The sequence below is a fragment of the Meleagris gallopavo genome, chromosome 3 (genome assembly GCF_000146605.3).
Source record: "Meleagris gallopavo isolate NT-WF06-2002-E0010 breed Aviagen turkey brand Nicholas breeding stock chromosome 3, Turkey_5.1, whole genome shotgun sequence".
Lineage (NCBI taxonomy): Eukaryota > Metazoa > Chordata > Aves > Galliformes > Phasianidae > Meleagris > Meleagris gallopavo.
In genome coordinates, this window is record NC_015013.2 from 33760842 (window position 1) to 33781922 (window position 21081).

General features: G+C 37.6%; 2 protein-coding genes across 2 annotated transcripts in view; one reads left to right on the forward strand and one right to left on the reverse strand.

The window, feature by feature from the left end:
• LOC100548949 (alpha-catulin) overlaps positions 1-19506 on the forward strand; it is a 33586-nt gene extending 14080 nt beyond the window's left edge. The window contains 12 exon segments of the mRNA XM_019614311.1: positions 2466-2624; positions 4289-4381; positions 4691-4841; positions 10272-10309; positions 13271-13321; positions 13421-13575; positions 14189-14237; positions 15378-15434; positions 15569-15688; positions 17988-18006; positions 18009-18070; positions 18171-19506. Coding sequence (XP_019469856.1) covers positions 2466-2624; positions 4289-4381; positions 4691-4841; positions 10272-10309; positions 13271-13321; positions 13421-13575; positions 14189-14237; positions 15378-15434; positions 15569-15688; positions 17988-18006; positions 18009-18070; positions 18171-18332 — 1116 coding nt within the window. The 3' untranslated portion in view covers positions 18333-19506.
• Positions 19363-21075, reverse strand: ABITRAM (actin binding transcription modulator). Its single transcript, XM_010708635.3, has 5 exons — positions 21020-21075; positions 20769-20898; positions 19904-19980; positions 19762-19831; positions 19363-19693 (listed from the first exon to the last, which is right to left on the reverse strand). The coding sequence occupies exons 1-5, from the start codon at positions 21040-21042 to the stop codon at positions 19559-19561; spliced, it is 435 nt and encodes a 144-aa protein (XP_010706937.1). The 5' UTR covers positions 21043-21075; the 3' UTR covers positions 19363-19558.
• Positions 21076-21081: the final 6 nt, after the last annotated feature.

Below are 21081 nucleotides of genomic sequence, written 5' to 3' on the forward strand. Positions count from 1 at the left end.
CCAAAACATTTGTAAAGCATTCACATATCTCTTAAAGTCCTTCCTATTATTATTCCTTTAAACAGATAGCAAAATGAACACTGAGGACAGTGAAGGTTTCTATACTAGGCTACAGGGCAGTGCAAAGATTAATAGAGAGGTGTGGTTTACTTGCTCAGACTGAGATCTGAGCTGGAAATACTTGCCTAACAAACCACTTTCTGCTGATTTTCTTACCTGTCATGTTACCTGTTGGGCTCCTGGAAAATGGAGTATACTTTGCTCCTTAACAAACTGTTTTTTTCTTTGGTCACCATTATGTAGGAAGTCAGTAGCAAAGCTTTTCCAGAGTGATATTCAGCTGCTTTTATCCATTTGGGGTAATGGCATTCCTATGTAGCAAATGAGAAGGAAGGGTTCTCAGTGAAAATAGTATGTGGATATGTAATTACAGAGACTATAAAGCTAAAGGATCTGGCAAATAGTATGTAAGAGAAACTGTTAATATCCTTGCTTTTTTTTTTTTTCCAGCTCTTTAAATGTAAATCTTACCATAATGTCCTGCCCACAGATTTCTATTTATGAATGTCGTGCAAAGACTACATACTTATTACACTTAAATAGTTTTGTCAGGTATCAATAAAAGAAAATTATCTCCTGTAAGCCAGCAACAGAGATGGAGTACAAAACATTGGGTTATCTATGCCCTACAATTTAGTCCCATATTAAAAGTGAGGTGAAAGTGCAGTAAGCTGTTCTAGAATTTGTGGAACAAACTGAGTGGGTTTGGATTTCTAAACAACCCCAAGCTGTGTTGTATACCTTGCTTTTGTGACACATGGAGAATAAAAGCTTCCTTAGTAAAAGCTTCTTAAAACATACAGGATTTATGCTATCAGTAGAAGCAGATTTAGAGTATTGTCATTTCCTTTGTTCCTTGTAGTGACCGAATTTGTAGTGATCTTCACATAGCCATGTTCTTAAGTGTGCTTGAAGACTGTCCTGTTAGTCCTTGACTTCTGGTGCTGTACTGTATCAACAAACAAGCTCTCTATTTATGAAATCAAATGTTTAGTGACACTAGTTAAAACGTTTTAATAGGCTAGGTAGCTGAGAATAGACAGCCATGTTAAAAGTAGTATTTTCCCATCTCCTGTCACTTTATGGAAGAAACAAGGGGTACCTTCCTTCCTCAAGATTGTTTTCCTGCTTGATATTCTGAGACAGAATTAAATAATTTTCTGTTTTAGATCAAGATGAAAAAAATCTCTAATGAAAAGGTAATCACTATTGTATTCTATATGTAAATGAAAATTACCTGCTCCTACTTTAACATTGCAATTTGCAGATATCTCTTCATTGGAGCTGCTTTCCTTTCAGAAGTTAAATATATGAAATATGCATCAAATAAACAAAACCTCTTAATTCTGAGTTGCATAGGAAATACTTCTAGAAGGAGAGAAAACAAAGTCCAGAGGGGAAGAAAACTGCTAATGTTTCTAGAAAACATTCCCTTTCATCCACAGTCAAGGCCCACGAGGGTCACATTATCAAACTCTTTATGTTTACAAGAGCTTGAAAAATCATCTTCTTGAACAGCCATGTTTGTTATGCATTCCATTCAATCTAGTAAAATAAATGTAACACTATGAAACTCAGCAGTCGTAAGAAAGCTCTCCTATTCCTAAAACAGGCTTCTGTTTGTTTTTACCCATGTTTTTAAAATTGAGCTGATTACAGGATACAGGTAAATCCACTGACTAGTCACCAGAAGTAGCAGCAGCTGTTGCTAGTTGCTCTCATCAAGCAGAGTCCTTCAGAACACAATTTCAGTTGTTCCATGTGAATGGATTTAGGGTTATGTTTCACAGGGAATTTCTCCTTGTTTGTTAGCGGCATGTTTTTGAGACTTCTTCAGAACCTAGTTCTGGCTTCGAGCTTCTTCTAGAACGGGTGCTTCTGACTTTCCTGAGATTGTGTAATGAGCCAGTAGATTATTTTCAAGCTTTTCTTTGGGTCACTGGCAATTTAGTGATGGAAACATGTATTATATTGGTGGAAACAATGCATTATAAATTCAGATACAGTGTATCTGGTTCTATTCATGTACGTTCTTTATGAGAAGTAGAGTGGTTATTATGTTGTACTTATGCTGAACTTGGTGCTCCACAAATTCATGCACCTGTTTTTTCCATCTGTGATATCATCAGAAAGCATGTGTGTTATAATCACACATCCTGATTCTACCCAGCTGCTCTTTTGTTTCTCTTTACCTTTGGGTGGGCTATTTTTAAGTGTAGTGGATTTTATCTTTGTATTTTAAATAATTGTTGAAGAATTAAAGCCCTAGGCTGTCTGTATGCTGGTATAGCAGTATACGTTTTGCTTCTTGGAAAACAGCTGCATCTTCAAAGGGATTTGGTTTGGTACTGGCTATGTTTCTTTCTTTCTTAAGTGTCTCTCTCCTTCTTTTAATGCTATTCGAGGTCCACAGTGCAGCAACGTCTTTGGCAGCAGATCTGCTGAAATACCATACAGATCATATGGTTCTCAAAGCATTAAAAATCACAGGAGTAGAAGGAAATCTGGAAGCTGTAGCGGAATATACTTGCAAGCTATCAGAGCAGAAAGAGCAACTTGTTGAGGTGAGTTCATAATTGTTTTGACTTTAATAGGTGAAAATGAATAGCTGGGTTATCTTCATCTGTTCTTTAGGAAGGCTTTTGCCTGTTTTGGTTTAAATCTTTTTAGTTTTTCCTAGTATACTGCTGGATTTTGTGTTGTTCTTGCTATGGTCTGAACCAGGTGTGTTGCTGTGGCAAATGGTTGCCACAGTACAGTCTGTTCTCCTCCTGAGTCTAATTTAAACTCATTGTTTGACTCAGTGTTATATGCATGCGTAATTTAGGGCTGAAATACTCATGAAAAAGTAGTGTTTAGATTTAGCTAGAGATTATAGCCTTTTACTGAAGCAGTAAGCATCCAGCAATAGCTGAACCCAGAACTCATTTTAAGAACAAAGAGAATTTAAGGTTAGGTTTCTTAATCCAATGAACTTAACTGTTTTGATGATCTTGTTATTTTTTTGTCAGTCAGAAGTTTACTGGAAATCTTTTCTTTTTTCATGGATGCTTGGCATTGATACACGCACAGCTTTGTATGGCAGTGTTCGTGCATGTGAATAGGAGACTAAGATATAGGTGTCTGTTTTTTTAATTGTATTTTTTGTTCCTCTCCAAGTCGATGAGGATTGCTTTTCAGCCTGCTGTATTTGTGATGTGTGGGTTAAGCAGGTGTATCGAGTTGCATGGAGAAACACACGTGATGTGAGAGCAAGTCTTGCTAGGATAGAGATGGAGCGCTGAGGCAGATGAAGCAAAGAAGAGTTGAGTTTTCTGCATCAGAAATATTTAGTGCTATTTCTGGGGTTTTAATGGTGCCTAAGGACTTATTCCAGAAATATAAATATACATAAACAATATCCTTGAGTTCTTGACAGTTTTATGAACTTCAGAGACTAAGAAATCAACTCTGGTCATTTTTAATTTCAGTTTCAGTGTCCCCCTGTTTCTAGTTGGTATTAGTGATTCATTGGTGTTCTTTTAGTGAGACACTGTTATGTTTCCAGGAGTAACTGTGATTATATGTGCATCTTAGAGCATTTCCAATAACAGACAAGGTAGTTTAGTGTATACTATTTCTGTCTTAAATTCTGTTTGTGATCTGAAATTCTTTGTTCATTCTTAGCCCAAAGTTCACTCTTAAACTTAATACCAAAAAAAGAAAGTGACTACCTTTTACTACCCCTACAGTCTTTTACTTTCTTCCCTGTGTTTGAGAAAAACAAGATCATACAAAGATAACTAAAAATCTCTGGATGACGAAAGCCTCCATTTTCCACATAGTTGGTATTTGCTGAGTAAGCTGATTATAATGACATCATCTCTGCTGTGTTTTCCCCAAGTTCTATAGATATCTGATTAAATTCAGCTTTATTAATTTACTTATTTATGTATGCGATTGTTGTTTTTGGAATGATTTTATTTATTTACGATTTTTATTTCTTTGGGTGATTTTTTTTTTCTATACCTTTTAAGCCAGGATTTTTTTTTCCCTGATTTTAAATGCTTCCTGAGAAACACCAAGCTGTGAGGTGCCCTGTAAGTTTTGAATAGGACTATTAGTAACTTTATTGTACGTGTGCTGGCACGCATGTGTGCCTTTTTTCATTAATCATGAAGACATTACTAATGAAAAAATACATTTATCATTCTTTTTCTCTTTAAATTTAAAAATAAAATGTATTTAGATGTGTCGCTTGTTGAGGCATGTTTCTGGAACAGAGCCCCTTGAGATCACTTGCATACATGCAGAAGATACCTTCCAGGTCACTGGCCCACAGGTATGCTCAGCTTTTATCTGGTCACTTCAACTGGGCATAGCTAAAAATTACTTGCGTGAGCTTTCTGGAGACATCATGTTGAACTATTTGAAGTAACCCTATAGAATAGTTGCATTTCAGTGTTGGATGTTAGCTAAAAGCATTCACAAGGAAGATCGTCAAACTTGCATGTGTCAAATGAAAACGCCACAAAAACTTCATAGTGACAGTTTAAGTTTTGTGTTTTTCCTATGAATGCATTTGTTAATTCACGTGCAGTGCTGTTTATCAAGATGTCTTCCACTAACAAATATTTTATTCTCTGTCCAGATAATTTCTGCTGCAGAAACACTAGCATTACATCCATCTAGCAAGATTGCAAAAGAAAATCTTGAGGTGTTCTGTGAGGCCTGGGAGTCTCAACTGAGTGACATGTCAGTGTTGTTAAGAGAAATCAATGATGTGTTCGAAGGAAGAAGAGGTAAGAATGCTACATAAAAATAAAAAAATGTAGTTTCCTAACCAAAGAAGAATTTTAGCTGTAATTTAAGAAATACTGCTTTCTTAAGAGCAGCACAATAACTGGTCCCATATCCCTTACAGCAGTGTGAATTCTAAGTGGTAATACTCAAATACATTGGTTGTGTGCAGATGTCAAATTGAAGCACTTATTGGATTTTTTTTTTTTCAAAGAAAAGATAGCCAGAAATGTAAAGGCCTGGTTTATGTGAAATCAAGTATGTTTAACTTCTTGCACTGTGATTAGTTCCTGTAAAATTGAACTTTTCCAAGTACTCCAAATATTTGGCACAGCTCTTTGCCAGTGGTGCCCACGTGTTAGAGATGTAGACTTTCATCCCACCTTTTGGTTTGACTATGGCATATTAGTTAATGACAGTCAAGATGCACATTAATTGAGTGGCATGGTTACTTTATTTCCTTTTTCTGGCTAATACATATACATATGTATATTCTGTTCTGTCAGTTTGTGTTGTATTTACTTCACAATGTAGTGAATGTAGTTATTTAATTTTTAAACTGCTGTCCTTTCTCCTGGATGGAATCTCTGATGACTCTGCACAATCTTGGGATATTTTCTCTGGTTGGTAAGTTTACTGGTATTTGTACAACATGTAGAAGGGAACAGGGGAATTATGCAAAACAGATGTGTGTTTACTTGTAGGTTCTCTCGATAAATGGAAGCTATTTTTTTTAATATTTTTATCAAAAATATTTTTTTTCCAAATGATGTCCAAAATGTAGCCTGACATGCATCTTGTGGCTGTGTGTTTGTTTCAGTCTTTAAAGTACAATTGCGTACAGATAGAATGTAAGATATAACAATTCTGAATGTCTTGTATTTTTAAGAAAATCACTCAGGTTAAGAAGTTCAAATTTAGTTAAATACAGGGACTTCAGGCTTTTGTGCCTAAGATACAGGGGAAAAAGTAAATCCTTCTTCAGGTTAGATGACACTTTATCAATGATATAATACTTCAACTTGTTATTAACAGAAAACTTTATCATTTTTAGAGTTTATCTTGGCTGCTTAACTTTCTATTCTTGATCACACAAGCACTTCTTTGGCAGTTTGTTGTGAGATCAGTGAACAAGAAACTGCGGGGCAGTAATAGCTCACATTGTTGCTGCTGGTTGCTGCTAGGTGAATGTGTGTCTGAGTCTGAAGGCTTGTAAAAGAAAAAGGTGATGAAATTCAGGCTGGATTTACAATAACTATGGGTAGCACATGTTATTGGGAATTCAGGAAATATGTGATTGTTATCTCTTTCTTCCACCTTGCTCTGGAATGTTATATAAAATACATAATAATCTACTAAATCAGAGATGCTATTGATAGACTTTTTTATTTCCAGTGTCTTTTTTGTTTTGGGAGCCAAGGATGTATTAATTTTCTCTAAATATACATTACATTTTATAGAATGTGATAAGAATATAGTATTAGACTAATATTAATATATTGTAATCCATTTGGAATTTGCAGGGCTGATTATTCTGTTATTTATTTTTTCACATTTATGCAATAACGACTGATAACCTTTCTATATGTATGTTTATATGCATATAAGTATTACTGTAATTACCAAGAGAAGACCCTTGCAGCCACAGGGAAACATACACTTGGCTTTCAAAACAAACAATTGTTGAAGTGGCACAGTGTATTCCCAGCACCTCCTTGTAGTTTGTAACTTTCCACTCTCTTGTGAATGTTGATAACAGCAGATAAGACGTTTTCCACAAACTGATATTCTCTGGCCTCTTTAGAACATTATTTCACAAGGCTTCCCTAATACTGTTGCTTGAAAGAGAGAGAAGAGGATGAGGAGTTGTTGCTGAGCCTGTTAGTGTATGCTTAGGCCTGAATACAATGAAGACTGCTGGGTATGGGCAGATGGGTCTGTCTCAGTGTCTCTTGTTTCTTCAGTCATTCCTTCAGCATGTAGTGTTCATACATTCCTCTAGGTAAAATATTAAGCATGCATTGTATACTTTATATTGCTTTAGCTACATTGCATTTTGTGTTACCAGAAGGATGCTTGTCTCTCTATTTCTTGTCTCATGGCCCAGCCTGCTAAAGGGATTTCTCTCCCTATGAATCTGAGTTGTTGCATATTAACTGTCAGTTATCTCCTTAGAAGTAACTTCGATCTACTATATCCACCAGTCTTCTACAAAGTTTTCTTCCCTATTGAGCACTATTTTCTCTTGACATTAACTCTTTGACAAGAAGTAACTCTTGTCAGATAACCCAATTAATAAAATAGACTAAAATATCTATTTGCTAAGAGATTGTAAAGGTTTTGTGAATGTCATTCTCCTCTCCAATGAAGTGGAGTATTTTATAAGACTTTATTTTCTTTTAACTCATGCTACTTGTCTTGATGTTGGTAAAAAATATCTTTATTTTAGACGACAGTGTAAAGTGCTTTATTTATAGTAGAACTGCGATGGCATGTAATGAAAGAATTACAGTAAGAAGGTTGTGTGTGTGTGTGTGTGTGTGTGTGTGTGTGTGTGTGTGTGTACATGTATATTTTATTCTCCTTTGCTTAAAATCTTGTATTTTTGTACCACCAAAATGTTTGGCTTTGTTAGAGAGTACAGAATACAGTTTAAGAGGCAAAATTTGAATGGTAACTAAATGTGCTGGACACATCTAATAAAACAAGCATTTCTATGATTACTGTAGATTCTCACTGTATAAACTTGTCTTCTGCTAATCAACTCCTTGCCTATTATCTCTCTGTGCTATGCAGAGCTATAGAGTGAGATAGATACGAATTTCTTTTGCTTAATCCAAAACCACCGTTTAATACAGTGGTGAGGAGGCCCTTCGTGCACACTGCATGTCTTTTGAAATATCGTATATCTGGTATGAGCTAAGGGGTGCGATGGGCACCTGTAGAGATAGTTCATGTAAAAGAGGAGATTTGGTTCTGTTGTTGGAGGGTGGCTGCCTTCTCCCCAGTGACTACACAGAAAGCCCAAGATAACTGTTTTAGACAAGGCATTTAAATTTGAGGCTCTTGCACTTTGAGGTGAATCGCCTAATGAAAGTATCTTTTATTGATCCAGTGTTGGCCTGTCTTCATCCCCCTTTAGGTGTGGTTACAATATGTTGAAAAATAATGTGAATACTCCTCTGATTGTATCCTTCCTTGTAACTTGATCATAAATGCGAGAATGATTTCTGGAGATAACAAAGGTGGGCAGAAAGGAAGATTTGTGAAAGTTGATGAATAGGGGATGCAGTTCCTAACTTTAGACATCAGAATTCTAGAAAGGCAAAGCCATCCTTACAGATGAGAAATGAGATCAAAAGCAACATTTAGAAGTTAAGATTTAGAAATTATGGATGGAAAAATGTGACTAGAACTATAAGAAAGTGGAATGTAAGGAGTATATAGGAATAGTAAAAATGATTTTCTTAAACATTCCAGAAAAAAAACATTAGAGAAAATAAACGCAGGCAGGAATGAATGACAGAAAGAACATAACATGACAGAATCTTCTAATATTTTAGTCTACATCTAACTTCTAAAATATGGAAATTAAATACATGAAAATTGTGCCTTCTGTTATGGAAACCAAATATTGAATTTGGTTTATTATACCAATGCAGATCTATTTTATGTTGAAGGCAGATTATCTCTGCCTTGTGTTGGTCTGCTCTGTAAAGAACAGTATCTATGAGTCTTTTTTGGGGGTGGGGAGAATGCGTTGTGTTTTTTTTGTTTGTTTGTTTTGTTTTTTTTTCTCAAGAAATAGAGTCAGATCATCATCTTGCTGAATATAGTCAACAGTTCAGTCTCCCAAAACCAAATGAGGGGAATTGGTAGAAGAAGGAAAGCACTGTTTCTCATTCACTTTCTTCTTCCTTTGATTTGGTTGCCGTAATTCTGTGCGTTCACCTCTCTTGTGTGTCTCTCCTTTCAGTATTCATCTCATGTCAAAGCTTTCTGGGTTTTGGAACTTTCTTTTCAATAGGACACAGTAGGTTTTTACTAGAGAGAGAGTTGTGTTTTTTTTTTTTTGCAGTTCAAACTTAAGATTATTTTTTTTTCTTGGTACTTCTTACATACGTTGTTATATCCCCTTTAGTTGATGTGTTGATACAGAGAATGTGATAAATCACTTTTGTCAGTCTTTATTGAGGAATGTGATATGTTGGTGTGTGTGGGGGAAATTAAACTGAGAAACTGCATTCTAAGAAAAACAGTTAGGCAGTTTGTGCCCTGATAGCTCTTTTTTCATTTTTTAAAAACTGAGTGAAGAAGGAAGAGGTGATCTCAGAAGGGAAGAATCCAACTTTGTCAAGTGGATTGAGGGATACTTGTCAATTCACTGAGTTTTGTTTGAAATAAGCCAGTTGCCTAGACACAGAGCTCAGGTGTCAGAAGGTAAAGAACATACTTTGAAAAATCATGAATGCATAACAACTATCTTCAGAAGACTCAGAATGGAATTTCTATAGGAGCTGATGCAAGAGGAGGAAATAGTAATGATGGTTTGTTACTTGTCCATTCCTTGTCCAGCTGTGTTATCTCCAAGCAAACGTGATAGTGATATCCATTATCTTAGCCCTTTGTTTCTTCAAACAACTTCTATTTTTCATGAGCTGTAAGAATTTTATTTAATTTTTGTTTAGTAGGCTTTCCTCTTTACGTTTGAATAAATGTAACTACAGATATCTAAAGCATCTGATAACTGGAGCTTTAATTGTAGGCTGTTAGCTGTGGCACTGTCTCCTGCCAATAAACCTCATCCGTTTTCAATTGATGCCTAGAGGATATTTTCCTCTGTTTCCTTTGCTTGAACTTAGAATGACTGAGAACCTGGGGGATATAGGAAATAATTCAGCAAGTGTGTAAAATGCAATAGAATTCTTTACTTTATAAAATACAGTACAGATGGGATACACATCATACATTATAATGTGAGGGTTTTATTGCTGTTACTTTAGACAGACCTTAGATATCTCTCCTTAGTGGCTTTGCCTACTGCAAATTTTATGCCATCTGAGGCCAAGGAAAGCCTTACGTGGAACTACCACAGTATTTGGCACAGGTAGTGATAGCTGCTCAGTCACTGGAGAGAGTTTCTTTAGTCAGGATTGCATGCTGGGGACTAGAAATCTGAAAGAGTGAAGCTGTTCAGATATTTAAGTGCCTGTTACTGAGAGCTAAAATCTAAACAGTAAGAGGTTCTTGACGTGTGTCTCTCTGGAAGCGTAAGATAGAATGGCAATTCTCTGCAATATCCAAAGAGTTACAGGTAAGTCATTCACGTTTATATACAGTACTGAAACTTGAGGAAGGCTGAAATAAGTCATGCAGTCCTACTGATTACATTTTGCGTATGAATTTTGGTGTAAATATGTGTGTTCTTCTAGGAGAGAAGCGTGTCTACCTTTCACTGCCTAGACCAGGGGTAAGTTGCTCTTGAGATTGTTCTGTTTACATCATATACTGCTAACCAGTTGGCTTTTCCATGTTGCATTTAATGAGGACAAAGCAATACCTTGGTAACGTACACCTTGACTTGCTGGCTAAACAAAAACACAGAAAGCTGGATTAATTAATCACACAATTTAATCACTTACTTTATAGGTGAGCTTTAATCCCTGTTTATTAACGTGACATTTTCACCACATGCTTAACACTAATGATGTGTAATAATAAATGCATTGTCACTATTAAAATAGTGAGAATACACTGCAATGCACTGTAAGATAAGTCTTGGTACTTTGAATTTTTTGCATGGTTGTCTGAACTGACCTATTTTGAACAAATAGATACTAGATATGTATGAGCATGTTTTTAACTCCTCAAATAATGGATTCTTGTTTCCGTATTTGATCCTGAATGCTTATAGTGCAGAGGTTTAGTTGTGAGATAATTTATATCCTTAGCTGACGCTAATTGGTATTACATTGTTTCCGAGAGCAACTCTGTGTTAAGAAACTTAAACCTTGTAATCAGTCATTGATTCACTTGTTACATATTGAATCTTTTTGCTGCGAGGAAAAAGGGGAAGAGTGATCTCAGATTTTACTGCACTTTCTAGCTTGTTTCACTCTTCATTCTCTCCTTCAACCTCTGGTGTAGAGGAATTTGGGTGTGAAGTGAATGCCTGTCTCCATCTCCTGCTGTTGTGCAATTCTGTGGCTTCAAATACGTTACTTCTGACCCTTGAAAAGAGAGTGACCCACCATAAATCCAGTCTGCGGGTTTAAATAGGGTATAGTCTTAGACTGAGTGAGCATGAATGAACTTCACAGTTACAGAACTAAATACTGAGACTGAAAAAATAGATTGGTTCAGTGGCTTTTGTTGGGGTTTTCATCCCTGTGGGCTTGTCCTGGTTTGGCTGAGCTACGTAGCTTCTGAACTTCAGCCAAAACTTAGATGCTTTAAGTGACTTTCCCACATATCAGTTCATATGCCTTTTAAAGATGCTTTCAGAAAAATGTTGTCCTCAAGATTTAAACAGTTCTGTCTCTAAAAGGTTGCATGGATCTTCTCCAAGATGCATGGAGCTGGGGGAGTTGGTCTGCCCTCTATGGCTGATGCCCAAGCTGTCCCTGCATGGAAGCTGTACTGCTCCTGTAGATCTAATTAATATACATTTTTTTTTTACATTTTTAATTGCAGTTGTGCTGCTTGCTGGTTACAAATGACATCCCAGACTGAAATGTCCTAGCTGAGGACAGAGCAGTAGTAGCACTTAATGCACTTGTGTATTTTTCTCTATAGTATTAGCTTTCAAATCATGGTTTGAAAGCAAATGTTCAGATAATTTTTAGGTTTTTTTAACCAAATTTTCTATTCAAATAGAGAAAGTGAAAACTAGAGTGGAGAAAACTACAAATATGACAAACATTCTGAGGCTTCTTTAGTTACTTGTAGATAAAGTCATGTGCTGATTTTGTTGAATGCCCTTCACTCAGAAGCTTAAATTTTTCCCAGACCTTGTAGTCCAAAATTTGTATGTAGATAGAAATCTAGCTTGGCTTTGTATTTTTCTTCAAGAGTCTGCCTTGAAACTGACATTTCTTGAACTGCATCTGTAAAAATATAATCAAATCACAATTAGGAGCATCAGCCTGTGCACTTTTTTCTTCAAAATCCTTTGATATGAGAACAGCTTGTCCCATTTGTTCTAATACATTGGCAGAAATTACATCTGGGTAGATATTGAGAAGATCCAGAGCTATTAAAAATGTGGGGATAGGAAAAAGAAATGGCATAGCAGCTGAAGTCTGAGCAGCAAACTGCTGCAGAAACATAAAAGCAGTATTTCATTGTTGCTTAGATTCCTCAAGTCAGAGATGGAGACCACGCCTGGAGCTGTGTTTCTTACGCTACTCACAATGGGTGGTGGTTCCCACTTTCCTCTGGCAGGGATTCCTTGGCTTAATTTGTCTGAGTATTCCCACTAATTAATAGCAGCTCTCTTTAGATCCTCAGGCAAGGATTCCAACTCTGCACTCTTGTCCTCCAACCTCCTCTAGTGGTTCACACAAACCTCTCCAAGCTATGACACCAATTTTATACTCTTCAGTTCCCTGTACTCCACTGTGGTTTCTGAGTGTGGACTACGGCTCCCATATTAGTTTCTGTTGTCTTTGCACAGTGACAGCATCAGCACATGAAGCAAAAGCCTGGAACTGCTGCTTTCTCTGAACATGCAAATTAATTTGCAACAGATCAGCTATATTGCAGTGTCTATCTGTTATGCGGTTTGCAAGCTCTGCCGTATTGGATATTCTGCTCACGTCAGTACCACTAATTATCATTTAATCTGAGCCAGTGTTTGGCTTGCAGTCAGACATATTTTGGATAGCTGAAGACTTAAATAAGAGAATGGAAGAAAAAAAAAAAATTTCAAAGACTCATTTCCAGCTACTTCAGCAGACTGACACGGAAGGATCAGTTACGTTGTCATGCCAACATTTACATGTACCCCAGCTCAGCTTGGAAGGTTCAGCTAGTCTCAAGTCACTGATACAGCAGTGTGATATTTGTTGGGAAAATCAGTGCAGCTGTACTTGATTATGACTGTTCAACAGTAACTAGTGCTTAGGATTTTGAAGGTAAAAGGAAAAGATGGTACTGCATGAGGGAGGAGATAGAGGAGAGGCACAAGCCTGAGAATTGTGGAAGAGGTCTTCTCCTTGAAACCTGTGTCTGGAGGTACAGGCCCTGGCTGCACTTTCCATTTCAAAAGGACGTGCAAATCAGAACACGTTCTCAGCTTCTGTAAATAAGTTTGTGTGAACTGCTGGAACTCTCCTGCAAAGTCTGAAGTATACAGCCATCTCTTTTCATTTGTTAGAAAAAATAATTATCAATTCTTTTTATTAAAAATTATTTTTTTTGTTTGAAACAGAAGCATAATGCAAATCTGAAAACACTAAAGCCAGTCAAACTAGATACTGAGGTAAGATGCTATTGTTTTAGTAAAAGTTCTTCCAATTATTTTTTTCTCCTGTCTGGAGAACATGTTTTCATATGTATAAAATATTCTTAACATTTACAGGAACAGGCAAAAATTGCAAAACTTGGATTAGAACTGCATCTGCTCACATCTGAGGTGGATTCTGAGACAGAGAAATGGGAGGACCAAGAGAATGAAATTGTGCAACATGGGCAAGGCATGTCAAGTATGGCCTACTCCATGTATTTATTCACCAGGTAATGACAATGTATGTGGTGTGCTTTTAGCGTATCCTCTCATATTCTTGTGATTTTTAGATCCTTTTATGTGTTGCAGAAATGCTTCACTGAAGAAGAGAACAGAGGCTTAGTTTCTGGCACGGGAAGGGGAGCATGCAGCCTCTTTTCTAATCAATAAATGAAATCAGATTCCCTTTCAGAACCTAAACATCAAAGAGTGTATCAGTGTACACTTCATTCAAAGAGAATGGAAGGAAAGTGCTGGAACATTAGCTGCTGAGAATGTATGGCTACTACAACATGCAGGTTTCTATTAAGAAAGCTTTGACTGCTGCTTTTTAAATACTCGGAAATGCTTTTTTACATTTATAATGCCACGTACTTATTTAAGAGTTATGTGAGGCATATTGAGAGATGTAGACAGCCTCTATCAAGAGGATAGATACAGTACAAAATATCCTACAAGGATTTAGGGATAGTGTTCTGCTTACTGCTGCTACAGATGTGTCTGTATAGTCACCCCCTCTCCTCTCCCCTTGTGTGTGTGAGGGAGTATAAATTGTGCATGTAGCAGGCAAAATATTTTGCAGTCTCTACGTGGCACGTAATCTGTTTTCATTGCTTCCCACAGAGGAGAAGGACTTCTGAAAACTACTCAAGATTTATTTCATCAAGCAGAGGTAATACATTTTTAACAAAGTAGAAGCTAGGGATTATGAATGAAGAACAGAATGCAAATTTAACACTTTGATTCTTTATACATCAATACAGTGTATCAAAAATTGTCAACTGTAGGTTTTAAGCAGCATAACTCTGGTACTTCCTGAAAGCTCACATTGCAGTGTTCTTGTAGGTGCTTAATTAAGACAGCGCTACTTAAACTGAGATTCCTGTTACAAGTGGGAAATACAGTTGCCTTTAATGTGATAGTTTTCTTCACTATGTCACTTAATTCAGTTCCTAATGATGTTAACAAGTACTCCATCCTAGTCTGAGCAATGGTATTCTAGGGGAGGAAGAAGATAGGGCATGAAGCTGGTGAAAGGTTTGAAGTACAAGTCTTATTAGGAGCAGCTGAGGGAACTGGAACTGTTGAGTTTGGAAGAGGCTCAGGGGAGACTTTATCACGCTCTACAATGACCTTGAATGGAGGTTGTGGCATTGTAGGGGTCGGCATCTTCTCCCAGGTAACAGTGATAAGATGAGAGGGAACGGCCTTGAGTTGTGCCATGGGATGTTCAGGCTGGATATTAGGAAGAATCTCTCAGAAAGAGGGGTGAGGCCGTGGCCTGGCTGCTCAGGGAGGTGGTGGGGTCAGGGTCACTGTTTCTGGAGGTGTTCAAGAACTGTGTGGATATGGCACTGAGGGACGTGGGGGGAATGGGTTGAAGGTTGGACCTAATCTTATCTTTTCGAACCTTAATGATTCTATGATTCTAAAAAGAAGCAACCAAATAAGGGAACGTAGAATGACATTACCAAGATGTGTGAACATTTAACAGGAGACTGGTCACAACAAATACGTCTGAGAGTCATCTACCCACAAAACTTTTGTGAGTTGCTCCAGTGCAAAACCAATTAGATGTTGGAGGTATTTCATACGTAAAGGGAAAACCTTTCAATTTTGCCATGGGGATATAACAATTTCTAGTGTTTTTACTTCAAAAGTCACTGCAAATTTTTAAACTACAAATGTGTGCAACTGTCACAAATATTTCCTGTTACTCTTTTACTTTTTCATAAACTATTTTTTGAAGCAAAATGAAAAAGCTTCATTTTCTGTGGTGCTTTTTTTTTCTACTTTTTTTTTTCTCTTTCAGATTTTTGCTACAGAAGGAATTAAGCTTGCTTCAGCTCTTCAAGTCTTTTCTGATCAGGTGATGTATGGCAACTAGGATAGGCATTCAGCTTATGGCTTCAATGATACTGCTTAAAAGCTGGTTGCTTTCTCCATTAACTTAGTAGTGAGTCTGTAACAATGAGTGGTTTTGTTTTCTAAAATGCATTTCAGGTACATGATGATGACAAACCTTTGCTACTGTTGGAGGCTGAAAAACTGATCCCCATATGCAAGCAGCTCCAGATAACAGCAAAAACTTCTGTTCAGGGTAAAAGCGCTACTTTTACAAAGGTAAAATAAAAATTACCTATGCCTGAAAATAAAATCTAACAGGTTTTGAAATACAGAGACTTACTAGTTTATGATCCTGATAAAATACAAAACAGATGAACTTCCTGGATTGACAGGAGGAGGTAAAACTTAAGATATACAAAATTATATAATGTTGTGGAAGCATTTAAGCTTTTCTGCTATGCAGTACTTCATTGTTGCTGTTCTTTATGAGGATAGAGGAATTTACCTCAAGTTGAAGTACTGTTTTGCTCTTCACATCTTTCGAGAAGCTAATGGGAGAAGTATAGAGGAACAGTAAGAACTGTTCCTCCTAATGAGAATGTTTTCTCCCATTTTTACTGGTAACTGTAACCCCAGCCATTCACTGCAGAATCTTGTGTCAGAAGGGATCTTCTTCAGCCCCAGTGCAATTGTTTTCTGGACTCTTTTTCCCATTAGCAGAGAGGGGCTTCAAGGAAGTTTATCCTGTCCCCATTATTCATGCTGAGAGTTTGAAGAGAGGCAAAATACGACAAGCTGGCACCCGGTATACATGGAAGTATGCAGGTGGATAGTTAGGGTAGCATTACTCTTCAGGCCTTCGTGACTATTTTCTTTAGGGAGCATGGATATCCATATTTTATATAATTAGCCCACTGGCCACAGACATATCATTAATATCAGGACAAGGGGAAATGGTTTTAAGTTGATGGAGGGAAGATTTAGGTTGGATGTCAGGTAGAAGTTCTTTACTATGAGAGTGGTGAGGTGCTGGAACAGGCTTCCCAGAGAGGTTGTGGATGCCCCATCCCTGGAGGTGTTCAAGGCCACGTTGGATGGGGTCCTGGGCAGCCTGGTCTAGCGTTGAATATGGAGGTTGGTGGCCCTGCATGTGGCAGGGGGTTGGAGATTCATGATCTTTGAGGTCCCTTCCAACCCTGGCCATTTTGTGATTCTGTAATATCAATGTTTTTTCCTACCAGTAGCTTATCATGTGAGCTGGGGAATTAATGTGTAACAGGATTTAGGGAAGATCTTTTCTGTTTCTTAAATTACCAAAATTAACATTTTGGTTGAGTTAGAAATGTTTCCCAAGACACCAATGCTCCTGTCTGTAGGGTGCCATTACTGTGTATTACTTTTTACTGCTGGTGACTTTTGTCAGGGATCTTCAGAGTTTTCCTCAACTTACCCCCTATCTGTAATAGTGAAACTAAGAATTATCAGCTCAGTGAGAGATGGTATTTATTTTACTGTGACACACACAACTTTATTTGAAGAAATATGAGCTGTATGAAATGTAACTCACTAAGGAAAGACTTCAGTGCTCAAAGTGTATTAATGAAGGTAATTTGTACTGCCATTGTCATAATTAGTTATTATCTTGTAATTGATGCTTTAGATAAACATAAATTCCAATCCCCAAATACTCTGTTATTAAAATGCATGTTGCTTCTCCAAAGGTAGAGTCCATCTTAAGCTGCCTAGAATTTATTACTTGCTCTACATCAACTTGTACATAGTTGCCATAAAAGTTTCTGCACTGTTACCATGATAACAATGGTCTACAAATGATAGCAGCAAATAGCAGAACTTCTTAAGAAGAGCAGTAGGGTATGTCCTGTGTGCCTGGCTGTTGTTTCCGATTAGCTCCGTAAGAGATTTGTAGGAGGAGCAGCTCAGTTCTGATACCAGCCACACCATCCAGAGGAATCAAACCCAAACTGAGCACCTGAGGGCTGTTGCTCGGTTTCTTCCACATGCTCTAGCTAGACTAAATGGGAGCTCCAGATTCTATAGGTACATAGTGCTAAAGGCTATCAAATTAATGTTTCTGGACAGCCTAAACTTAATGATCTGTGCTGTGCTTTAGGCTTAAGTTCCAATAATTGAGTAGTTTTAATGTAACTCGTATCAAAGTAAGGCTTCTGTGATGCACTGCTTTCTAAAATCATGCTGAAAAGGAAGTTTTTAAAAAAACAAACAAACAAAAAAACAACAACAGATGAAGAATTGTGATGAAGCACACTTAAATAGTGAGAGCTTTTATTTCTGAGACACACACATTACTCTCTTAATATTATTTTTAGCTCCCTCTCCTGGGATGTGCATCATTCCCTTCTTCACAGCTCGTGCCTTGGTTTAACAGAAGGGATACTGCTGCATGATGAACGCTACAGGAAGTTGAGCAGGCTGGCAAAACCTTCAGACTAGAAAAGATTGGATTTGTTTGTCCTTCGTATTCATTTCAAGCTCAAAATAGATTTTCATCTCATGTTGCCTAATGGTCTTACTCAGCAGTAACTGTCTTGTATAGGTTGATGCATGCATTCAGAAACAAGGAATGTGATGACTCTATTATGTCAACTTCTTCCAGTTTGCAGCAAATTAATGAGAAAGGTGAGTACTTGGTCTGTCTGCAGTATTTTAAACTTGGGATTTTTTGTTTGTTTTTGTGTATGTTTGCTTGCTTTATACAATATGTTGTCTTTGTATACAGAACAAAGCAGGAAATGGCTATCTCAAGCCTGCTCCCCCGTGGAAAGAAGGCAGAACACGAACCAATACAAATGCACATGCTCCAGAAAGGAGAGTGGAGATGTTTGGAATCAAGTCTTTGGAAAATCACGTAACTAAAATGACATTTTTAGAGAGCAAGTAATTACAGCACTTAGAAATTGCAGAAGCTCCATTAGGGAAAATAACACTTGCTGAAGTTTCAATTTTGCTTTCATTTGTGGAAAGTCAAACCAGGTTAATTTGAATTAAACCTATTGACCTTTGTCACATCTAATAGATGTCCCGTTACTTAACAATGACAGCACCAACTAGTGTAATCATTATGTATTTTCATAATGTGAATGAATTTCCTACGCTCACTATTGATACTGGTTTTGTAATTAATGCTTACAAATGTCTTAATGAATGTTTCAACCCAAAGATGCTGCTAACAGACCTTTCACGTAAAGAACCCTGTGCTCTATGTAACACTACTGCTGATGTTTGTAAACTCCTCTCTGGCCCAATTCAGTCTATGGATTTATGAGGCCCATTCAGGAATGTAGTCTGAAAGGTTGTGGCCTAAAGCACTGAAATATTCACAGTTATACTACAGTGAAGTTCAGTCCTAAGAAAAAACACTCTTGGGAGAGCTTGACACTGAATCTTAGTTTTGTTGACATTATTCCTATTTCCAAAGTGTACTTCTAAGTGATTAAGACTCTTAACTGAAACCCTTTTTCTTTCACTGTCTCTATCTGTAGATGGCAGTTGTTGCTTCCTTTATGATTAAACTTTACTGAGCAGAATTTGAATTGCATGTAGAACCACTGAAGCATTACATATAGACTTTAGTTACATTTAGAGTTGAAGTAAATAGATACTGATTATGAGAAACCTCTGTAAAAAGGGCATTATTTGACTTCAGGATGCTAGGAAATGTAACCTGGTGTGAAATGCTTGTTTTCAAGGTTATCTGTTCATTGTAGGCAGGCTCCTATTGCATTTTATTTTCAATTCACCTTTGTCAAGCCAAACCAATACAGCATGGGGCTAAATTACCTAACAGCTCAATTGTGCTTTTTCTCTATGCGTTATGTTTGCATTGAGCCAGGAGCAAAGAGGTCCCTGGAACACAACCACTCTCCAAAATTGATCTGTGCTTATATAAAAAATCTGTAGTACTAGGACCGTGAGAGAAAACAGACTTTAATATACAAACTACAAACTATTTTGACTGTTCCATACAAGAATAAAACAAATATGTCAAGTTCCACTTTTATAAGTAGACACACAGACCTTTCAATGCCATGAAAGTGAAAATGTAAAAAAAAAAATAAAATGTAAAAGCAGCTTATTTAGCATCAAGCACAGCTGCTGCCTGTATAATTAACTTCCTGAAGAAGAATTCTGACGTTTCAGTAAAACTTCCTTGTATTCTTCTGGTGTCAGAAGTCCTTGAGTTATGCTCTTGCTTTCTTCAAATTTGGGTAGAACCACTGCAATGTATCCCTCAGTTGATGGCTAAAATGGAAGAATGATGTTAGCACTGAAGTAGTAAAATAAAGGCTAAAAGCTAAAAAGCTTCTCACCTTTTCTTGCAGAAGTGCTGGATTGCTAAGAATATTTTCATTCACTTCTATCAGTCGCCCTCGTATACAACTGCAAAAGTATTCAGACTCAGTAAACGTGCACAGTATGTCAGGATTGGGGTGGGGGTGTACAAATCTTTACCTGTAAATGGTATATTCTTCTCCATCTGATGAGGATATCCTGCAGAGCGGGGCAAGTTCTGTTAAAAACTGAGCTCCCTGCATGTGGGAAAAAAATACATATATGTTTCTAATTATCCAGCTCTTCTTACAGTTTCATAAACATCAGTAACAATGCAAGTTGGTAAGTTACGGAACAAAGTAAGGAGGAGAATAGCTACAGGTCATTATGGGCTCCATAGTTATACTTCCTTACAGGAGCGGATGAGAATCATAGAGTTGCTCAGGTTGGAAAGGATCTTAAAGATCATCAATCAAGTCCAACCACAACCTCTAAACCATGTCCCTGAGCACCACATCCAAATGGTTTTTAAACACATCCAGGGATGGTGATTCAACAACCTCTCTGGAGGAGTCTATTCCAGTGCTTAACTACCCTTTCTTGTAAAGAAGTCTTTTCCCAATATCCAACCTAAAATTATCCTGGTGCAACTTGAGGCCATCTCCCCTCATTCTCTCACCTGTTACAGACCAGAGATCTGCAATTAAAAAAAGCCAACAAAACAATCTCCAAATCCTTGGCGTTTTATGAAAACAACTTTGTATCTATGAAGGAATATTTAAGTGTCTCTGTATACTCTACAAAATTGATTTAGCAGAGTCTGTTAGCAGCAGTTTGAGCAACACTGGCACTCCTCAGTGCTTCAGAGCACTGTAACCCCTGGCTTGGGGTCTCTCTCTCAAGTCTGAATACAATTGCCTGCAGAGGGATGAAAATAAAAAGGATGGGTCACTGCCAGGGGTCAATCTGGGAAGGAAAGAGGGTCCCAGGCAGTGAGAGAGAGACAGATAAGAACTAACCAAATCAGAAAGCCTCACACACATACCCTTTTGGACTTCCCAGAGACTTTATTCTGAAGCCTGCTACAGTTGGGACTGATTTGGTAATTAATGCTCGTAATTGTTCTTCCATGCTGAAGAAGAGGGTGGGCTTCTGCCAACGTTATGACGCAGATTCTGCAACAGGAACGACAGTTACCGTGCCGTAGCGGTGCAAAGCCATGCCCCCGAGAGCTAGGAGCAGCTCCAGCGCCGTCTCTGCCCGTACCCGTAGCATTTTAAGTAGATAAATACCTACAATCGAGCTTCAGCTGCGGGCATCGGGCCCGGGGTCACCCCTATCCCCCTCGCAGAGCGGCG

Bases quoted from the DNA above. Each gene is read 5' to 3' on its own strand.
- ABITRAM (XM_010708635.3), bottom strand. From the start codon at position 21,042: ATGCCCGCAGCTGAAGCTCGATT. The intron at 19,981-20,768 runs GTATGTGTGTGA...TCCCACATGCAG, and splicing joins TCTCTGGGAAGTCCAAAAGG to GGAGCTCAGTTTTTAACAGA. The intron at 19,694-19,761 runs GTGAGAAGCTTT...CTTCCATTTTAG, and splicing joins CAGCACTTCTGCAAGAAAAG to CCATCAACTGAGGGATACAT.